The sequence below is a fragment of the Homarus americanus genome, unplaced genomic scaffold (genome assembly GCF_018991925.1).
Source record: "Homarus americanus isolate GMGI-L3 unplaced genomic scaffold, GMGI_Hamer_2.0 scaffold19318, whole genome shotgun sequence".
In the NCBI taxonomy this organism is placed as follows: domain Eukaryota; kingdom Metazoa; phylum Arthropoda; class Malacostraca; order Decapoda; family Nephropidae; genus Homarus; species Homarus americanus.
This window is the reverse complement of record NW_024732238.1, coordinates 2775765-2796246: the sequence shown is the minus strand read 5'-3', so window position 1 is coordinate 2796246 and position 20482 is coordinate 2775765. Positions and strand designations below refer to the sequence as shown.

The following is a 20482-nucleotide window of genomic DNA, read 5'->3' as shown; positions in this document are numbered from 1 at the left end:
GGATGGCAGGGGAGGGTGGCAGTGGTGGCAGGACGGGCCCAGGAGGCACGGAGGTGAGACTCCCCAATATCCGGGTGATAATGTTGTTTACCTGTGATTACCTGACGCGCACCTCAGGAAATGAACTCCTCCTTCTTCTACCTCCTCCTGCTGCCTCCTAGCCTGTATAATCCGTCTATCCCCGCGCCTCCTGCCCTGCGTCCTCTTCATCCTCCTCCTTCTGATGTGTTGTGGGCGTGGTGTAGATCAGTGTGGTGGGCGTGGTGTGGTACAGAGGGGCAGTAAACACGGGACTTACTGTAACATCCGGGACTGGGTGTGTAGTTGCCAGACGTACACCGTATAGTTGCAGTCAAGGTCTCAGGATAGGATAAACACTAGTTTTATTAGAGGTGTGGCGGCCAGGGTGGTGTGTGTGTGTGTGTGTGTGTGTGGTCAGGGTGGTGTGTGTGTGTGGCGGCCAGGGTGGTGGTGTGTGGCGGCCATATCAAGATAGATTAAAGAAACTAAACTTGCATTCCCTAGAAAGACGAAGAGTGTGGGGAGATGTGATAAAAGTATTTAAGTGGGTGAAAGGAATCAATAGAAGAGATATAGATAAAGTTCTTATAATATCCGAGCAGGATAGGACTCGTAGCAACGGATTTAAGTTGGATAAGTTTAGGTTAAGGAGGGAGATCGGGAGGAACTGGTTCACAAATAGGGTGGTGGACAAGTGGAACAAGCTAAGCAACTTTGTAGTAAGTGCTGGATTGCTGGAAAGTTTTAAAAGGAGGCTAGATAGATTCATGGATGATAGAGAGTGGTAGTAACTCTCGACAGGAGCTGCCATGCACAGGCCAACCGGCCAATTGCAGACTCCTTATGCTCTTATGTGTGTGTGTGTGGAGGCCAAGGTGGTATGTGTGTGTGTGTGTGTGGCGGCCAGGGTGGTATGTGTGTGTGTGTGTGTGGCGGCCAGGGTGGTATGTGTGTATGTGTGTGCGTACCGTCTAGGGTGGTGTATGCCACTGCTTGTTGCGGCAATAAATTGGGTGGCGGCCGGGGAATTATATCAACATGAAATTTATTGAAGGTTGACGTCACTTGTTCTGATGTTACCATTTTTGTCACTCCGAATTTTATTTACAACAAAAAATTCGCCCATTTACAGTACATAAAAGATATGTACATAAAAGATATGTAAATAAATGTCAGTGGTTACAGATGTTCTTAGTAATGTTTTGGTGTTCTCTATTAATGTGTATTAATAATGATATTCGTATTTCAGGGATCGTGTGCGTGAAGGTGTACGAGGTGAAGTGTTGTGTGTAGCGGTGGATGTTGATACACCGTCGACCATAACACTGTTGGCCACTTCTCTCCTGACAAGGCAGGTGAGGGTCGTCTTGGGCTTATGCTGCCTCAAGTGACTCTAGATCACCACCAGGAGCTGCTCGTCTTCCACCTGCAGGCGGTCGCTACCACGATGGGTGAGAGTGTAAACAGGAGCCAGACAGGCGTCAAAGTGTAGACAGGTGTGAAGGCGTAGACAAGAGCCAGGCAGGTGTGAGAGTGTAGACAGAAGCCGGGCAAGTGTGAGGACAGATGAGTGGTGCAAAATGTCAGACTCGGGGAGCGGGGAGAGTCAGGGGTCTTGTGGCTGTACCTGTGACGGGGAGTGCGGCATGTCGCTCTCTCCGGCCTCCTCCCGCCGCGGGGCAGAGTCCACCTCCGGCTGCCCTTCGTCGTCAGATTACCTGCCTTCAGATCCCATCTCCGGCAGCCTTTCGCCAGTCATAGACACACGCACCACGGAGCCTCACACGGTCACCAGACGAGGCCGGCATAGTCCGCCCCCGCCCTTACCTGAGAAACGAAAGCCCCGCGACCCCTCCGTCCAGCAGCGGCGGATCAAAATGCCTCAAGCAGAAGACCCTGGCGGTGTCGTTCGCCCGCGGATGATGATGTCGTCTTCAGGGTGTCCCTCACCACAGGGCAGGTGCTGGTGGGATCATCAGCAGCTGTCGCCGGGGAGCTGTGCCTCAGGGTACTGGGAACAACACCAGCAGGAGGACCCAGGAGGCGGCCGGGGGCACAGGACTCCATCACCTGACTCTGGCGGGTCGGAGGAAATGGAGCAGATGAAGGCGCTCTTTAATGCTTGTGATACTGATGGCGACGGCTACATCACCAGGTGTGTGTTGTGTTGTGTTGTGGCGTAGGCAAGGGTGGGATACTAGCCTTCATCAACCACTTGTACTTAAACACAAAAAACAGAGCTTATTTTAAGGCTGTGTTCAGGACGGGGGGTTAATCTTCACACACAACTTGACAATTTGCAAAACTTATCAAATTCTTAGTCTCCAGGGGCCATTATTTACAATAGTTTCACCCAAGTCTATGTTTTGTTTTACTCTTGTTTTATTTACATTACCATTGAATATTAATGGTTAAATAAGAGAGAGAATAATATTTGGAAATAATTTGGGGATGCTTCAGACCGCCAGGAGTGAAATACGAGCCTAAAGCCTAACAAGGAAAACTTTATCTTGAGGTTGGCAGCGGCGAGGGGGTGATGGAGCGCCTGATTACATTGTGACAACTTTTTCATTCTGGTGCATTTCCTTTCCTGATTCTTTACACAGATTTTGTAAAAGGACAAAATTAGAGAGAAAAGATTGTATAGACATGCTAACTTAAAGCTACCCTACCCTACCATACCCTACCCTACCCTAATAAACTCTACGATTTTCATATTGTCATGGTAACATACCAGAGTATACCTGTAGTTCTTCGTAGACGCCTCACACTTTGCCTCATGTGAAGTTGCCAGAGTATTGCCTGAGTGTTGCCTGTATCTAGCCTGGGGGTTGTTGATATATCTTACTCTGCCTCTGAGGGTGATGGCTTGGCTGGCGCTCTGACGTTAAGTAAACATCTCTCTCTCTCTCTCTCTCTCTCATATACCGACATGTTCCACAGCCTCAAGTCTTAGGGGGAACAGATCGAGTCTTTGTACACGTCTGTGGAGGCTGTAAAGACTTCTCCTGTTTGTATGTCTGTGTTGGAGAAATGGGGGTGGGGTGGAGTGGAGCTCTCCCTCAGGATCCGGGCTATAGTTTGTGTGTGTGTGTGTGTGTGTGTGTGTGTGTGTGTGTGTGTGTGTCCTCCGTCACACAGCAGAGGAGGGGAGCGGGTCCTCACGCCCCAGGCAACAGTGGAGTCGCTGGGTCAATGATGATGATGATGATGTAGAAGTCTGTGCTGCCTCAACCCTTCCCTCCCCCTCCCTCTTCCTCCCTTCCCCCTCCCTCTTCCTCCATCCCCCCGCCTCCTTCATTCCCCCCTCCCCCTGTAGCCTGGAGTGATGGGGAGTGCCTGTCACCTGTAGTGCCTCGGTGCCTCTCCCCTCCGTAGCCTGCAGTCACCTGTAGTGCCACCAGTGCCTGCTACCCTCGTGCCAGGATGAAAAAGGTACCGATTTTCATCTGAACTTGGAAATATCTTATACCTGAAATATCTTGTACCTTATTGGTTCATCTTGTACTGGGTGATGTACACATTGTAGTGCGTGTTGTACATCTGTCACCTGTGTTGATGTACAGTGTAATGCTTCATCTTAAACCCAGTGATGTACATATTGTTTCTCGTCTGTCTGTCTGTCTTTGTGGTGCGGTGGACGAGAGGATACACAACTCACCTCCTCACCTCAGGGATCTTAGTACCTTCAATACCCTAATCCAATCATCTGTGAATAAACACCCGACTTTACAATTGAGGAAATGAAGACATCAAGTTCAATGCCAGTCACACTACTTTTTTCTACCACCAAAGCCGAGTCACACCCTGCCCCCCTAAACCCTGCAAGTACCACCCTGCCCCTAGTAGCACACCCCACCCCTACAGTAGTAGTAGTACACCCTGCCCCTAGTAGTCACCCTGCCCCTAGTAGCACACCCTACCCCCAGTAGCACACCCCCCCTAGTAACACCTAGTAGCCCCCCCCTAGTAGTACACCCTGCCCCCTAGTGCCCCCTAGTACACCCCTACCCCTAGTAGCACACCCTGCAGTACACACCCCCCTGTAGCACACCCTACACCCTAGTAGCACTACCCCCTAGTAGCACACACCCTGCCCCCTGTAGCACACCCTACCCCTAGTAGTACACCCCCCTAGTAGTACACCCTGCACATCCTGCCCTTAAATGTCCAAGTTAATTCTCAAGTCTCGCCTTTATTAAAACTCAAGAGTGAAATTGAATTATATGTGAAGGAATGTAACCACGTCGTATCTCGGTTTAGGATTTGTTTTTATAGTGAGTCGGTGTGTGTGTGTGTGTGTGTGTGTGTGTGTGTGTGTGTGTGTGTGTGTGTGTTTGGTCGTGTATACAGTTATTGGTATATTAAATAGGTCACCTGAAGATTAGCCACCCCAATTTCATTTGATAAAACACCCTAACTCGACCTGGGAGAGGGGTTAGGTTAAGTTAGTTGAAGTTATGTTAGATAAGCGTTAGGTTATGTTAGGTAAGGTTGGATTTTCGATAATATAGGTTAGGTTAGGGGCTAATCATCAGGTCAGGTTAGGTTAGGGGCTAATCATCAGGTCAGGCTAGGTTAGGGGGCTAATCATCAGGTCAGGTTTGGGGGCTAATCATCAGGTCAGGCTAGGTTAGGGGACTAATCATCAGGTCATCCATTCTGAACATATTTCTGTTTTCTTAACCATTAATTAGACCTTTTGTTTAGTTTATCCTGAACCATTATACTCAACAGTAATTAAAGTCCCCGTCATTTTTATAAAGCTTCAACTCAATGTGGCCAATTAGCCTTGAGCCTCGAGCAACACCTGAGTTAGTGGAGTCTTTTATACGTGTGTTATTAGGCTCGTTGTCCTCTACCTTCGTCCCGTATATATGACCGTCGTGCCTAATAACAGGATCTAATACACAATAGTGGAGACTCAATGCTAAATACGTCCCCAGAAGCGATTCAAATTCAGATTGTTTTCCTTCGTTCAAAAAATATAACCAAATATAAATTTACGTTCAAGGGGTAAGTTAAAAGTAGGTCTCTTACCCCCTACCTGTAAAGACCTCTCTCTCACTCTTCCCCAACCACATATAAGACCTTCTACCCCACACAAAGACCCTCAAGACCCTCCAAACTCCTTTCTACTCCCCCCAAAAAATAAAGACTTCATACCTCTTAAAACAAACACAACCTCTCGGAAAAATAAAGACCCTTTACCCTTACCACCCCTTACCCCTACCACCCCTTACCCCTTCCGCCACTATTCCTAACCTACCCCAAACATCTCCGCCACCCCCACCCCCTTCCCCTCCACCCCCACCCCCCTTCCCCTCCACCCCTAACCCCCCCTACAGAGAGAACCTGAAAAAATGAGGACTGATAATCAATAACTGACGAGAAGAGATGTTGAAGACGTGAGTGCCATTGTTTTAGGGAGCCCTGCTTTAAATGATGTTGGTGAGAGGGAGGATGAGTGGGGGGCATGAGTGGGAGGGATGGTGGAGAGTTAGAGGGGTCGTTGCAGGGAGGGTGAGTAAGAGGGATGGTGGGAGGATGAGTGGGAGGGAAGGGTGGTGAGTGGATAGTGAGAGGGATGGTGGATGAGACGGAGAGGAAGATTGAGTGACAGGGAGTGGTGAGAGGGAAGGAGTGTTTGAGGGAAAAAGAGAGAGGGGAGATATTATTGTGTTTTAAACTATTTCCGTATGTTTATTTCACTCTATTCTATGTTTACTTGACCTTATTTCTGTACGTTAGATTCACGAGAAAAAAAAATCATTAAAGATACCATTGAAAATTGGGTCCGTCGTAACCTACTTAGCGGGGGTAACTAAGGTAGAAATGAACACACAGGAAGGTTTGTGTTCACGGTCGGGAAAACAGTTTGAAATGTGTAAGACTTGAGGTGAGTATGACTTGAGAAGCGTCGAGGAGTAGCACCAGGAGGGTTTTAGGCCATTATGTGTTAGTGAGTTGACTTAGTAGTTTTCTTAGTCTCAGTGTAGTGGGAGATATTATACTTGTATTTATATTAATGGTGATTGTTGTTTTCTTTCGTTTCTTGTTTTTGTGTTACTTATAAGTATTTTCTTTACTTATAGTTTATTTTTATTTTTTTTTTTCTCTCTCTCTCTCTCTCTCTCTCTCTCTCTCTCTCTCTCTCTCTCTCTCTCTCTCTCTTAACTTACAATAATTTCATACCAGATACAAGAATGAATATAAGTTCCCCCATTGATCGTCTTTTGTTTTGCTGTTTACAAGTGACTTTCTCTTCCCCTTCTGACGCCTATAGTTCTTTGAGGTCCGGATTTCCTTCCCTCGTGTTCACATAAACCTTTCCCCGGGCGACCCACCACTACCTGACACAATACTCCACCTTCAGGCAGGTCCTTGGCTCACAGTATACGAAGGAACACTGCCCATTTGATGCGTCTTGAGAGAGAGAGAGAGAAAGAGATTGGATTCAACATGTCTCTTGTCCTAAGGATGTCTAGTTTAATCCCCGGGGCGCCCTTAGTCCACCCAGCTGTGAACGTACAGTGCCGAGCCGCCAGACCTATGGAACCCACTTTTACTTTCGTGTGTGTGTATGTGTTTACCTATCTTACAAAAAATGTCAGTATACTGGCTGGGGAAGGAGGAGGGGACTGAAGGAAGGAGAGAATGGGTAAGACAGTGAGGGAGGGAACGAAGGAAGGATGAGAGTAGCGCGGGGGTCTCAGGTGAGGGAGGGAAGGAGGGAGGACCAGGTAATGAGCGCCTCTACACGGTGTAGCCCTTCGTCAGAGAGCTCGAAGGACGTGCTCGAGGGAGGCCGGGCGTAAGTCAAGACGGGCCTCGGGTGATGCAGTGTGTGGCAAGGCGGGGAGGGGAGGTGTGTGGCGAGGCGGGGAGGTGCAGCGTGTGGCGAGGCGGGGAGGGGCGGAGTGTGAGAGGAGACAGGAGAGGAGGACGTTTACTCCCTTGTTTAGTTATTGAGGTTAAATAACTGTGTCGCCATGTGTGTGTGTGTGTGGTCTGGGGGCTGAAAGGGCTGCTGGATAGAGGGATGAACGGTGGGAGGGAACTTGGCGAAGGGCTGTGTACTGGGGTTGGAAGTACAGTATAGTTAAACACGGAGAGTAATATGTATAGTCTGAGTTGTAACCTTTGATGAAAATAATAATAATATTAAAAATAAAAGTTGGCGCAGAATAGTTACCAACTCAAAGGCAAAAAATTACTCGAGAGAGAGACACAGGCAGACACAGGACCCGACTCGCACTCAGGAGGCAGCAGAGGGAGAACACGAAGCTCCTCCTCCTCCTGCAGACGAATCAAAGAACAACAAAGGCGAGATCCCAGTGGGTGGATGACACACACACACACACAGGGGGAAGAGAGTGGGTGATGATGCTGGTGTAAAGAGGAGGAGAAAAAGGAAGAGGAAGAGGAGGAGAGGCCGAGGAGGAGGAGGAATATGCGAACACTGGACAAAAAAGAGTTAGATTGCCTTCGCCCTCTTCGTCAGGCAGTGGAGGAACGGAGTGTGTTCTCGTAGTTCCCTTACCGATCATTCACTCAATCATGAAGAGTTGCTTTTAATGCTTGAGAACTTCTTAGTGTTATCTTGTGGTCTTGAGAACGCCTTGGTGTTATCTTGCGGTCTTTAAAACGTCTTGGTGTTATCCTATGGTCTTGAGAACGCCGTGATATTATCCTGTGGTCTTGATAACGTTTTGGTGTTATCTTGTGGTCTTGAGAACGTCTTCAATACATCATCTCACATGAGGGTTGAGGCGCCACACTCAACACCTAGAATGTTTGGAAGGAATAAATGGAGAATTCTTCCTTCTCATATTTACATTCAACCTTGAACGGTTTATACAAGTGTCAGCCTTCCATTTGGCACCTCAGAGTGTCAACCGAGTCTTAGAAGGTCTTGTGAAGGTCTTGCGAGTGTATTTACTAGTCTTTACCAGCACGAGATATAGCATAATAATGTTGACACGGTAAATATTATGACGTGTGTGTGTGTGTGTCGCTCTCTATATAATCGCAGCAACCTCTTCTCCAAGTCCATATATGTATCAAGCATTTACACTACTGCTCTATAACCTGTGCGGACGTGATCGAGACACCACTCTCCTCCTCCTTCTTCCTTACTCCTTATTCCTTCCCCTCTTCCTCCTTCTCTTCGTCCTCCTCATCCCGCTTCTTCCCACCACGTCCAATCATTATCCACTTTAATACTCCACCACTCGTCTCCTCTCCCACTCTACCACCCACTCACCCCACTCCCACTCCATTTCCACTCACCCCACTCCACTTCTCACAGTCTACCATTTACCAAGCACATTAATCCCCTCTTACTTCCTCTTTCGTCAACGTCAGCTGGTCCACTAAAAGCATTTCGTCCTCTTTATGCTTCAAGTACTATTGTCTCACACTTCACACTCACACTACACACTCACACTACACACTCACACTACACACTCACACTACACACTCACACTACACACTCACACTCACACTACACACTCACACTACACACTCACACTTCACACTCATTTCACACGCACACATGACACTCACAAATGGGAACATGACTGGAAAAAGTGACACAAATGAAAGGAAAGGTGAGACAAATGAGAGAGAAGTGAGACAATTGAGAGAAAAATGAGACAATTGAGAGAAAAGTGAGACAATTGAGAGAAAAGTGAGAGAAAGGTGAGAGAGGACAAAATGAAATAAAAATAATAAGACACACTTAGAGATAATGAGGAAGACTGAGAGAGACAATAAGAGACAATTTCTTGAGTGTGCTTGACTGTGAGTCATTACTGTGCTTGTACCAGGCCATGACGAGTGTAGCCCCGGGACTACCTGCGACTGTGAGCTACCTGGGACTATTTGGGAGTATCTGGGACTATTTGGGAGTATCTGGGACTATTTGGGACTATCTGGGACTATTTGGGACTATCTGGGACTAATTAGTACCTTTAGCTAACCCGTTCACCATCATGTAGCCAGGCAAGTCAAGAATAGCCCCTAGACTACTCTCTCTCTCTTACCATCCTGTAGCCAGAAAAGCCAAGAGCATAGTCCCGGGGCTAGCCAAGAGCATAGTCCCGGGGCTAGCTAAGAGCATAGTCCCGGGGCTCCCGGGGCTAAGAGCATAGTCCCGGGGCTAGCCAAGAGCATAGTCCCGGGGCTAGCTAAGAGCATAGTCCCGGGGCTCCAAGCTGTTAACCCTGTAGCTGTCTGTTCACCAAAGCCTTGTCTGAAAATAGCGAGAGTGTGTATTGCAGGAGAGGGCTATTAGGTAGCAGCTGGGGCAGAGAGGGGAATGATGAGGTGAGGGAATGATGGAGAGAATGATGAGGGGAGGGAATGATGGAGAGAGAATGATGAGGGGAGGGAATGATGGAGAGAATGATGAGGGGAGGGAATGATGAGGAGAAATGATGGAGAGAGATGATGAGGGGAGGGAATGATGGAGAGAGAATGATGAGGGGAGGGAATGATGGAGAGAGAATGATGAGGGGAGGGAATGATGGAGAGAGAATGATGAGGGGAGGGAATAATGAGGTGAGGGAATGATGGAGAGAATGATGAAGGGAGAGAGAATGATGAAGGGAGAAGCGAAGGAAGAGAAAGTGAGGAAAGGGGTGAGAGTGAAAGGAAAGGGAGAAGAAAGTCAGAGAAAGTAGGAAAGTATAAGAAGGATGAAGGGAGAGAGAGTGAGAGGAAAGTATATGTGTTTGTGTATATACGTGTGTGTTGGTGTATGTGTATCTTACTGTATGTGTTTATTAGCGTATGTATGTTGGTATATGCAAGGTGTGTGTGTGTGTGTGTGTGTACTGTGTATATTCGCGTATGGAGGGAAACTGGTACACACCCTTCCGGTATTTGTGTCCACAGCTGGTAGACATGTAAACATCTTGGCGCCCAGTACCCAGTTTGTTTACACTTAACAGCTGACTCTGTGTGGGGACGGAGGAGGGTGTGTGATGGAGAGGTGACAGACAGACAGACAGACAGAAAAAGATATATATTAAGATACATAAAGAGACAGAGACAAAGAGACAGATATTCAGACAGGCAGAGAGACACCAAATAAATGTCTACAGAGGAGGTATCAGGTTAGATTAGGTTAAAATAAACAGGTGTGCTTAAATCTTCAGGTGATATCATCCACACTCCCAAAAATCTAACACATTTTATTATCATCCTCTTATCTTTTATCTTTTAGCGCCAACTTGTGCGGTATGCTTTCCATGTTGGGTCTGGAAGGTTCGGGAGACACACTGGCAAGGGAGCTGGGTGGTGACAGGCGAGGACGTGTGTCTCTTAATGCTTTCCTCGCCTCCCGTAAACATCTGGCTCACGAGGTTAATGCCATCCGTAGTGAAGGTGAGTTCTTGACCCCTGCTGTTGGCCTGTGTGTGTGTGTGGAGAGGGGAGTCCTATCTGTTTGCTTGTGTGTTTGTGTATTGATTTTTTTTTCATTTAATATTTTTCCTATATATATTTTCTTTATCTCTCTCTCTCTCTCTAATGTTCCCTCGTGGGCAGGTGGCGGCAGCTGGACTCCTGAGTTGTGGTCAGGTGGTTCAGAAGGAGGTGACGTTGACCCCTCCCTCCTCCTGCAACGGCCCCCTTCCTCCCTGCTGGATGTGCCCGGGCCAGGGAGGAGGCGACAGGGGATGGCCCTGAGTTATCGTCGACATACAAGCAGACAAGTCCTCGAAGCTACCAATAAGGTCAGTGAAGGTCAATCTGATACTCTAGGAAGTCATTCTAGGTCAAGGTTACGTGTGGTAAGTCGTATCTCTCTGGGGTCATTCTAGGTCAAGGTTACGTGTGGTAAGTCGTATCTCTCTGGGGTCATTCTAGGTCAAGGTTACGTGTGGTCAGTCGTATCTCTCTGGGGTCATTCTAGGTCAAGGTTACGTGTGGTCAGTCGTATCTCTCTGGGGTCGTTCTAGGTCAAGGTTACGTGTGGTCAGTCGTATCTCTCTGGGGTCGTTTCGGGTTAAGGTCAAGGTCAAGGTTGCGTCAAATAACTCGTATGACAAAACACCCAAAAAATTACTTATCCAAATCACAATTTTTCTTTTATTTCTATTTTTATCTTTATTCTTAACTATTTTTTTTTACCTAATAAGAGAAAGATTTCGTAAATGGTTTATTATTTTTTATTTTCATTTTTTTCGTCATTTTACCGAGAGAGAGAGAGAGAGAGAGAGAGAGAGAGAGAGAGAGAGAGAGGCGGCTTTTAGGCTAATGACCAGCTTCAGGAGTCATTATGCTGCAGCTTCCGGCTACATGAACAAGTGACTGCATTTTTTGACCTTAAGTTGTTCATGTTCTCAGGTCATTCAGGTCCCTTCCAGGTCTCCCACCCACAGGTCCCTTCAAGGTCTCCCACCCACAGGTCCCTTCCAGGTCTCCCACCCACAGGTCCCTTCCAGGTCTCCTATATACGATATTTAGGTCTTCAGGTCTTCAAGTCCCCGGACTCCCGTTACACTGGTCACCAGGTAAAAAAAATAAACACTGCAGTTCTTTGGGGGAAAAACAGAGCTTTTTCTACATCTTCCTGAAGAACATAATAGTGTGTGTGTGTGTGTGCGTGTGTTTACGACAAGGATATACAGTATACATGCTTTAAAAGTGCCTTCACATACACACACAACACAGGCTCACATGAATGACCCTTTGACGTATGCACAGAGGTAATGCGCTTGCCAGGGTTTGTCACACACACACACTTCCTCCTGTACACCGCCATCTGTTTTACCACGTTATGGTCCTGAAGAGAGAGAGAGAGAGAGAGAGAGAGAGAGAGAGAGAGAGAGAGAGAGAGAGAGAGAGAGAGAGAGAGAGAGAGATTCCTCACCTAGGCTGCAGGCGGACGATGAGTTTACAATTTTGATGAGTTCTTCACAGAGATTAATATTTTATCTCTTTAAAAAGTAGAACAACAGAACAGAATAACAAAAACACTTCTATGTTCACGGTGAGTTAGTGAGATGTATTAAAGTGTTTCTGGTATCTCAAGGGTGGAAGAGGGTGTATGGGAGGGGTGGAGAGGGTGTATGGGAGGGTGGAGAGGGTGTATGGGAGGGGTGGAGAGGTGTATGGGAGGGTGGAGAGGGTGTATGGGAGGCTTTCTCGAGCCTTGTAGACCTGTGGTGGTTTCTGTCTATTTATGACCTCTGTAACATTGATTTTGTGGCGCCAAGGTGGAGGAAATGGGAGGGAGAAGGGTATGAGAGGAAGAGGGGAGGAAATGAGAGAGAGAGAGTATGGAAAAGGAGGAAAGGAAGGGGTGTGGTAGAGAGAGAAAAGAGAGGGAATGATGGAGAGAAAGAGGTGGAAGGAAATGAAAGGGAGGAGAGGAGGGAAGAGAAAGGAAATGGAAGGGAGTAGAGGGAGGGAATGACAGAGAATAAGGAGGGAAAAAGGAAAGAGATAAGACTTCAAGGGTGAGGTTGGTGTGGTGACAGTCCTGGAGGGTCGAGTGTTGTGTTGTGTGTGGGAGACAGAAGGAAGAGGTCGATGGCAGCCTTGTGACGAGGGACGTGTGGTAGGTGAAGGTAAGGTGACTATGAGCCTATACCTGTGTTGTTCTCTCTCTCTCTCTCTCTCTCTCTCTCTCTCTCTCTCAATTCAACTCTCCCTCCTCCCTTCCTTCCTCCCCCTCCCTCTCTCTCTCTCTCTCTCTCTCTCTCTCTCTCTCTCTCTCTCTCTCTCTCTCTCTCTAGCGCCTGCATACACATGGTGACTAGCTGAAATACGTTGCAATATTTACTAATGCACCGAGTTGGTTATGCAGGTAGCATATTGATTTAGGTCTGTCTTAATCTCTCTCTCTCTCTCTCTCTCTCTCTCTCTCTCCTCCCCCATTGTTTAATATTCAAAGCCCTATTGTTATTACATTAAAAATACTCGTAACGTAAAAATAGTTCTGCAACAACAACACGACTCCACCTCTCTACCTGTCTGTCTACCTGTCTCTTACTACCTGTCTCTTACTACCTGTCTCCTCACCGTATTTCTATAGACAAACTATATCCCTGTTCAGTACCCATCCACGATAGGTTAGGTTAAGTTATGGTTTGGTTAGGTTAAGTTATGGTTAGGTTAAGTTATGGTTTGGTTAGGTTAAGTTATGGTTAGGTTAGGTTAAGTTATGGTTTGGTTAGGTTAAGTTATGGTTAGGTTAGGTTAGGTCTACCAGAAGAACTAGCCCCGAATGCTAATGGTTAGGTTAGATTTGGTTGGGGCTAACATTAAGGCTGGGGTCTATTAGCACTGGGGTCTATTAGCACTGGGGTCTATTAGCACTGAGATCTATTAGCACTGGGGTCTATTAGCACTGGGGTCTATTAGCACTGGGGTCTATTAGCACTGGGGTCTATTAGCACTGGGGTCTATTAGCACTGGGGTCTATTACGACTAGACCCCTATAAGCCAACCCTCTCTTACCCTGGCATCATAATATACCAAGATAAACTCTAAACTACCATCACACAGTGGGTGGACCGGGCTGCCCCACACCACCAAGTGTCCCACGAATTTTCAACGTCTAAAAAACTCAAGCGTTCCACCATTCTCTCTATCTCATCCTCCTGGTTTTAATTCGTTTCCAGCTGACGAGTCATGAGAGAATGCAATAACTGCCTCCTCCTCCTCCTCCTCCTGTTTCTTCTTCTTCATCTTCTTCCTCCTCCTTATTCCCTTTTCTTCTCCTCCTCCTCCAGTCTCGGTGCAATTTAAACGCCATCTTTGACTGGGGACTGAATAGGTGCAGAGACAAATTAGTTAGATGCGTTTTTACAGTCAAGTCCAGTCATTTTTACAGTCAAGTCCAGTCATTTTCGAGCGGTGTAGGGGGGAGGGTGGTGTGGGAGGTGGGGTGTGGAGGTGGTGGTTGGGAGTGGGGGTGTGGGAGGTGGGGTGTGGAGGTGGTGTGGTTGGGGGTGGGGGGGGTGGTGTGTGGAGGTGGGGTGTGGGGTGGTGGTTGGGAGTGGGGAGGGTGGGGTGGGGTGTGGGTGGTGGTTGGGGTGGGGGGTGATGTGGGATGGGGTGGGGGTGTGGTTGGGGTGGGGTGGGTGGGTGGTGTGGGGTGGGGTGTGGAGGTGGTGGTTGGGGAGTGGGGGGGTGATGTGGGGGTGGGGTGTGGGGTGGTGGTTGAGGTGGTGATGTGGGGAGTGGGAGTGGGGAGGGTGATGTGGGTGGGGTGTGGAGGTGGTGGTTGGGAGTGGGGTGTGGGAGGTGGGGTGTGGGTGGTGGTTGGGGAGTGGGGGGTGGTGTGGGGTGTGGAGTGTGTGGTTGGGTTGGGGAGGGTGGTGTGGGTGGGGTGTGGGTGGTGGTTGGGGTGGGGGTGGTGTGGGTGGGGTGTGGGTGGTGGTTTGGGGTGGGGTGGGTGGGTGGTGTGGGAGGTGGGTGTGGAGGTGGTGGTTGGGAGTGGGGGGGGAGGGGGAGGGAGTGTGGGGATATATGGAATTTACGATACAATAGTTTGGGAATTTAAGGACATTACAGCGTCCCAAAATACCCGGAAGTTGATGATGTATTTATGAGGGTGTCCTAAAGGGTCGCTGATTCGGTCCCGTGGTACACATGCATCATTTAGTTGTGAATGGGCGCCTGCATTTACAGTTTGGGGAAATGAAAATGGTTTGAGTTCAGTGTCGCTTGCTAATCTAAATCTAACCTGATGTTGATTATAACTTATACTCTCTCTATATATACAACCACTACAACTACAACCACTACAACTACAACCACAACAACAACTACTACTACAACCACTACCACCACACACAGCCGCAGCCTCCCCCTTCCCTTAGCGCTGTGAGTCCCTCCGTGCAAATTCCTTCCTAAGTCGTCCACCACAACTTCAAATCCACCGCATATGCCCACAAAATGTGAGACTGGGACCTACTAACACCTCGTGGTATTTAAATGGATCCAATAGAGTTAGGGAGAGGTGCTGCGACGGCCAGCCTGCCCTGTGAATGATATCTTTCTCCCCCTCACATATAGGCGTAAAATCCTATCGTATTGAGGATTTGTTCAGTGATAAAATCGGTTTGTGGTGATGGTGACGATCGTCGGTCATCTGGCAGTGTGGGTGATGAGGGTTGTTGGGAGGGGAGGGTGGGGGGAGTGAGGCTGTTGCCGGGCGTACGATCAACACCTTAGATAAAAAATAATGGACTATTTTTCAACTTAGATGTAATATTATTGAAATATATCTTATAAAATATATGTGGATTGGATATATAGTTATTTTTAGTATTAATAGATCATAAAACGAGGTGGTAAGGCATTGTTATTGTTATGAATGTTTCTATCTATGGTTGCAGTAAACCTCCGAGTCACCTTAATAATGCATGAATAATTTGTTCACTTAACTACCCAACGTTGAGGTAATAGTGTTAAGCTTGTTCTGATGGATGGTTGAGCAGCCACCCACCAGGAGTACATTTGTTATGCCTATAGTCATGCAAATGAGTTAATCTAAACGGTGTGCACTGTGTTAAGCTCTGTAGGTGGTGTGTACTGTAGCAAAAGCTCTCTGTTGGACCGCATAAACGGTATTACTCAAGCTCTGGTTACCTATAATCGCTTCTAATGGACAAAAAAGTCTCCGATCCTTCAACTTCAGCAAATTGGCTCCAGTCGTATAACTCCTATTGAAATAGGACCTATTTTCTCTGAGTGTTTATACAAATATGGCGTCGTATGATGCTGTTACTGCCTTATTTGTCTCAATTTCAAGGTGTGAAAAATAAGCATGAGGTTGGAATGTGGTGGGGTGAGGGGAGGAAGGGAAGATGGGTTGAGGGGAGGGAGGGCAGGGAGGGCATATGGGGGGGGTAGGGAGGTGGTTGTCCGTCAGTTTAGCAGAGTTTCCCCTCCCTCTTCCTCTTCAGTCAACCGCTCGCGCTCAGAGGGGAAGTGTGTCGCCCTCGCGTCTCCCCTTGGTACTGATCAACCGTCGCTCTCTAGGGACCTTGAGGGAATCCGAGAGGACCTTGTGATTACGTAGATCTCGCCCGAGGCCTCTAACGCGCCGTAGGAAGTGTTACAGGACGTGTGGAGGTGTGGGAGAGAGATCCTTAGCGGTGGGTGTGTGTGTGTGTGTGTGAGGGGAGAGCCGGGAGCGATCCTATTCCTACTGCTGCTTCGCCCGTGTGAGGGGGAGATGGACCCGCCCTCCCTCCCGCCCTCCTCTCACAACCTCTCGTCTCAACCCCCAAGAGAAAGTGCTTCTAAACCCCTCCCTCCACCCCCACACCACTTGGGTCGTTTGGTGGTGAGGGGGGAGGGGTTGACTGTGCAGTGTTGTCGTGTGTGTTCGTCCGTCTGTTCGTTCGTCCGGGTGGTCGTACTTACGTTCTCTGGTCGTCGGGAAAAATAGGTCGTAAAAATTGGAATGTTATAAACCCAAGACCCACACGACTCCCCCAGTACCCACACGACCTCCCCCAGTACCCACACGATCCCCCCCCCGGACTAAAACCGCGCCTCAGGTTAGTCTCAAGGAACTGGTCTCGGGTCCGTAGCTGGCCTAGGTGACCAACAGATCATAAGTAACAAGTGTGTGTTAACTAACTCTTGTGTGTGGAGGCCAGTGAAGGTGAGTAAGCATCTTCTCTACTCTTACTTACTCCAGGGTGATGTTACTTACTCGAAGGTGGTGTTACTTACTCGAAGGTGATGTTACTTGAGGGTGATGTTACTCCAGGGTGATGTTACTTACTCGAAGGTGATGTTACTTACTCGACCTGATTTTGTTACTTACTCGAGGATAACAATGTTACTCGAGGTTGACACTTACTCTCTAGAAATCCCTCTCTTCCTCTCACTCCACCGGGTTTAAGCCCCGTTAAATCTCTCTCTCTCTCTCTCTCTCTCTCTCTCTCGTCTCACCTGAACATGAACAAGGTGCCGTAATAATCAAAGGTCTTGGGGAATTATGAGGAACACAAGAGTTAGTAAAAAGCTTCCCGTAAACACCCGCTAAGCAAGGCTTTTTGTTTACTAGGTGTGTGGTATCCCCCCCCCTCACCCCCCTGCCTCTCTCCTCTCCCTCTCTCTCCCTCTCCTCTCTCTCTCTCTCTCTCTCTCTCTCACAGGGTGCCGCGTCGTAAATTTGGGGAACTTTCTCCGATTTATTTGATCCACGGCTCGTTAACGTGTGTGTGTGTGTTAAACGAGGTGGGTATGGGTAGGGGGAGGGAGGGTTGACGAGGGAGAGGGGGGACGAGGAGAAGTGAGAGGGGAGGTAAAGTTGATGTTCGTAGCTTTAAGATCCGGATTCTGGGTACGAGAGATGTAAACAATGTAAAACAAATGAGGGTGTGAAAGCGTCCTCCGCGGCCCAACCTTGGTGTTGTTAGTTGGAGCGTTGCTGGTCGATTCACCTCCCAGTCCTAATAAGCTTCAGTCCATTATGCCCCCAGTCCTATTATGTCCCAGTTCTATTAGGCCTCCAGTCCTATTAGGCCCTAACCTAACGAACTTAACGTAAGCTAACAATTAGAACTGGGACCTACTAATGGGACCCAGTCTTAAGGGGTCCTAAAGCTAATGGACCAAAATTGTAGGTAATAATTTAACATTAGAAGTTTTAAACACAATAATGACGTCACGAAACACACGAGATAACGTCACGAAGCTCAATAATGACGTCACGAAACACACGAGATAACGTCACGAAGCTCAATAATGACGTCACGAAACACACGAGATAACGTCACGAAGCTCAATAATGACGTCACAACTACAACAACAATAAACTCACGCGGTCGATCGATGAGCTGACCAGTTTATATGTGAATTTATCGCGCCATCTTCCCATTGTATTGCCGTCAACTGATGAGAGGGACAGTAAAGAGCTTAAAATTCTTCTGTTTATTGGTTTCTAGACAGCAACAGGCGCTAAAACCAACAGAAACTGATCTCTTGACAGGTTTTTAAAGAACTAGTAATCCCTTTGACTGTTAGGGCTCAACTATACTCATAACAGGCTTGAAAAGAGATCAAACGGTGATTGAAGCTTTAGATATTTAATCACCTACGTCGAAATAACAATAAAATCAACAAGTATCAATATGAAATGTGATAACACCCCGAGAGGTATGTTAATCAGGCGCCATAGTGAACCGTGAGAGAGGTTGAGTACGGGAATATTAAATACAATTATTGTATTTTTTTTTCTGTTTTATCCTAACTATGTTTCTTAAATATACCAAAATAAATTAATATTATTTTAAAAGACACACGAGATGTACTGACTCTCCGCTTAGTGTACAGTAACAGGATATAAGGATTTTATTGTTTTGTTTTAAGTCTTGCGAATGCTTGTTGAATATTGACAAGAAGAGAGTCAGATAGGAGATATTTTCCTCCTAAACTATTTCTGTCCCACTGATGATTAAACGTTCTATCGTTACCTAAATAGGATTAGGTTAGCTCAGGTTAGATTAGTACTTGGTTAGGTTAGATCACGTCAGGACAGGTTAGATCAGGTCAGGACAGGTTAAGTTAAATTAGATAATGTCTCGCGTCATACACTTACAAATCTCTACATTTCTCAACATCAAGAAACGCCAACTATTATCTTCCTGTACACACTAACATCTGTACCAGCGACCTACACCATTCACGACCCTCCACCACCAACACACTGGCCGCTCTGGTTATATTGAAACTTTAATGCCTTCACCTGACTCAGTTAACTTTTGATACATAAACACTATATTCTTGAAGGACCTGACCTGACTTAATCTAACCTAACCTGCCCTAACCTAACCTGATCTAACCTAACCAGCCCTAACCTAACCTAACCTGACTGACTCTTTGCACACTGACAGATGCCAACGTAGTGACAGTTTTGGCTGACACTAAACAGACAGACAGACAGATGTTAGGAAACCCACAGTGTCACAGTGGGGAAGATCTTGGCACTGTCACGAAGGTCAACACCTGGTAAACAGTGCCATGTGTGCACAACAACAACAACAACAACAATAACAATAATACAACAACACCAAAACAGCAACAAAAACAGTAATACAACAATTACAATACAACAACGTCAACAACAACAACAACAACAACAACCACCCTTAACAACAGGAGGTACAAGGAACATAAGTCATGTGGGTTATGACCGGCTGTAGACTGTCAGACTCGAACTGTTTTAGACTGTCATTAAGGGAGAGATAACAGTTTTAACACCACCATTTAATTAAAAACCAACAGAGGCACTGACTGGCACTAGAGGCACTAGCCAGGCACCAGAGGCACTGGCTGGCACTAGAGGCACTGACTGGCACTAGAGGCACTGGCTGGCACTAGAGGCACTCCACTATGGGTGAGGTATAAAGGACCAGACAGTTTGTAGATAGTGAAGGCTGGGATGGTGACGTGTGTGTGTGTGTGTGTGTGTGTGTGTGTGTGTGTGTGTGTGTGTGTGTGTGTGTGTGTGTGTGTGTGTGTGTGTGTGTGTGTGTGTGTGTGTGTGTGTATACCTAACCTAACATCACTCCAGTATTAGGCTCCCGCAAGGTTCAAGAGAATGCCACACAGGTCAAGTTAAAAGCGCCTATCTGTAGTTGAGACACAATTTTGACCTCTAACGCCTTATCGTAAGTTAAGATCAAGTTAAAGCGTTTTTCTTGCTGCCAGTTAAGGAGAGTCTTAGTTAACTGGGGATTAACTGAGAATTTGTGACCCAGACAGACAGACAGACAGACAGGCTAGACAGACAGACGTGAAATGTATGAGTGTTATGTAAGAGGTATCATGAGAGGTGGGTAATTATGTCTCGGAGGAGAGGGGAGGGAGAGAAGGGAACGGGAGGGAGGGAACGGGAGGGAGGGAACGGGTATTGTTAAAGTGAACTATTTTCCCTTTATTCCTCTCTACTGTCCCCCTCACCCCCCTCCCTCCTCCGTCCCCTTCACCCCCTCCTCCCCCTCCCTCCACCCCCCTCCCCCCCCTCCCTCCCCTCCCCCTCCCTCACCCTCCCCTCCCTCACCCCTCCCCTCCCCCTCCCCCCCCTCCCTAACCCCTCCCTCACCCCTCCCCTCCCCTCCACCCCTCCTTCACCCCTCCCTCCCCACCCCTCCCCCCTCCCTCCACCTCCCCCTCCCCTCCCCTCCCCCCCCCTCCCCTAACCCCTCCCTCCCCCCTCCCTCCCCCCCCTCCCCCTCCCTCACCCCTCCCCCCCCACCCTCACCCCTCCCCACCTCCCTCCCCACACCCTCCTCCCTCACACCCCTCCTCACCCCTCCCCTCCCCTCCCCTCCCCCTCCCCACCCCTCCCTCACCCCCTCCGTGCCTTATACCGAAAGTATTTATAGAGTCGTAAAATTTAGTGGTGCACGGGAGGGCTGACTGACGCCACTAGCTTATTACACCTCTGTATGACGGCGGTTATTGTGGTGCTGTGGTG

At 47.9% G+C, this 20482-nt stretch overlaps 1 protein-coding gene across 6 annotated transcripts in view; it reads left to right on the top strand.

Moving 5' to 3' along the window:
- The window catches only part of LOC121868303 (colorectal mutant cancer protein-like), a 46956-nt gene that overhangs the window by 2913 nt on the left and 23561 nt on the right, over nt 1-20482 (top strand). For 4 of the 6 annotated variants that reach the window (XM_042368767.1, XM_042368764.1, XM_042368765.1 and 1 more), the window contains exons 2-4: nt 1271-2176; nt 10253-10413; nt 10576-10763. In XM_042368767.1, the coding sequence (XP_042224701.1) occupies nt 1602-2176; nt 10253-10413; nt 10576-10763 (924 nt within the window). In that variant the 5' untranslated portion in view covers nt 1271-1601. The other 2 variants (XM_042368769.1, XM_042368768.1) reach the window with 2 other exon arrangements.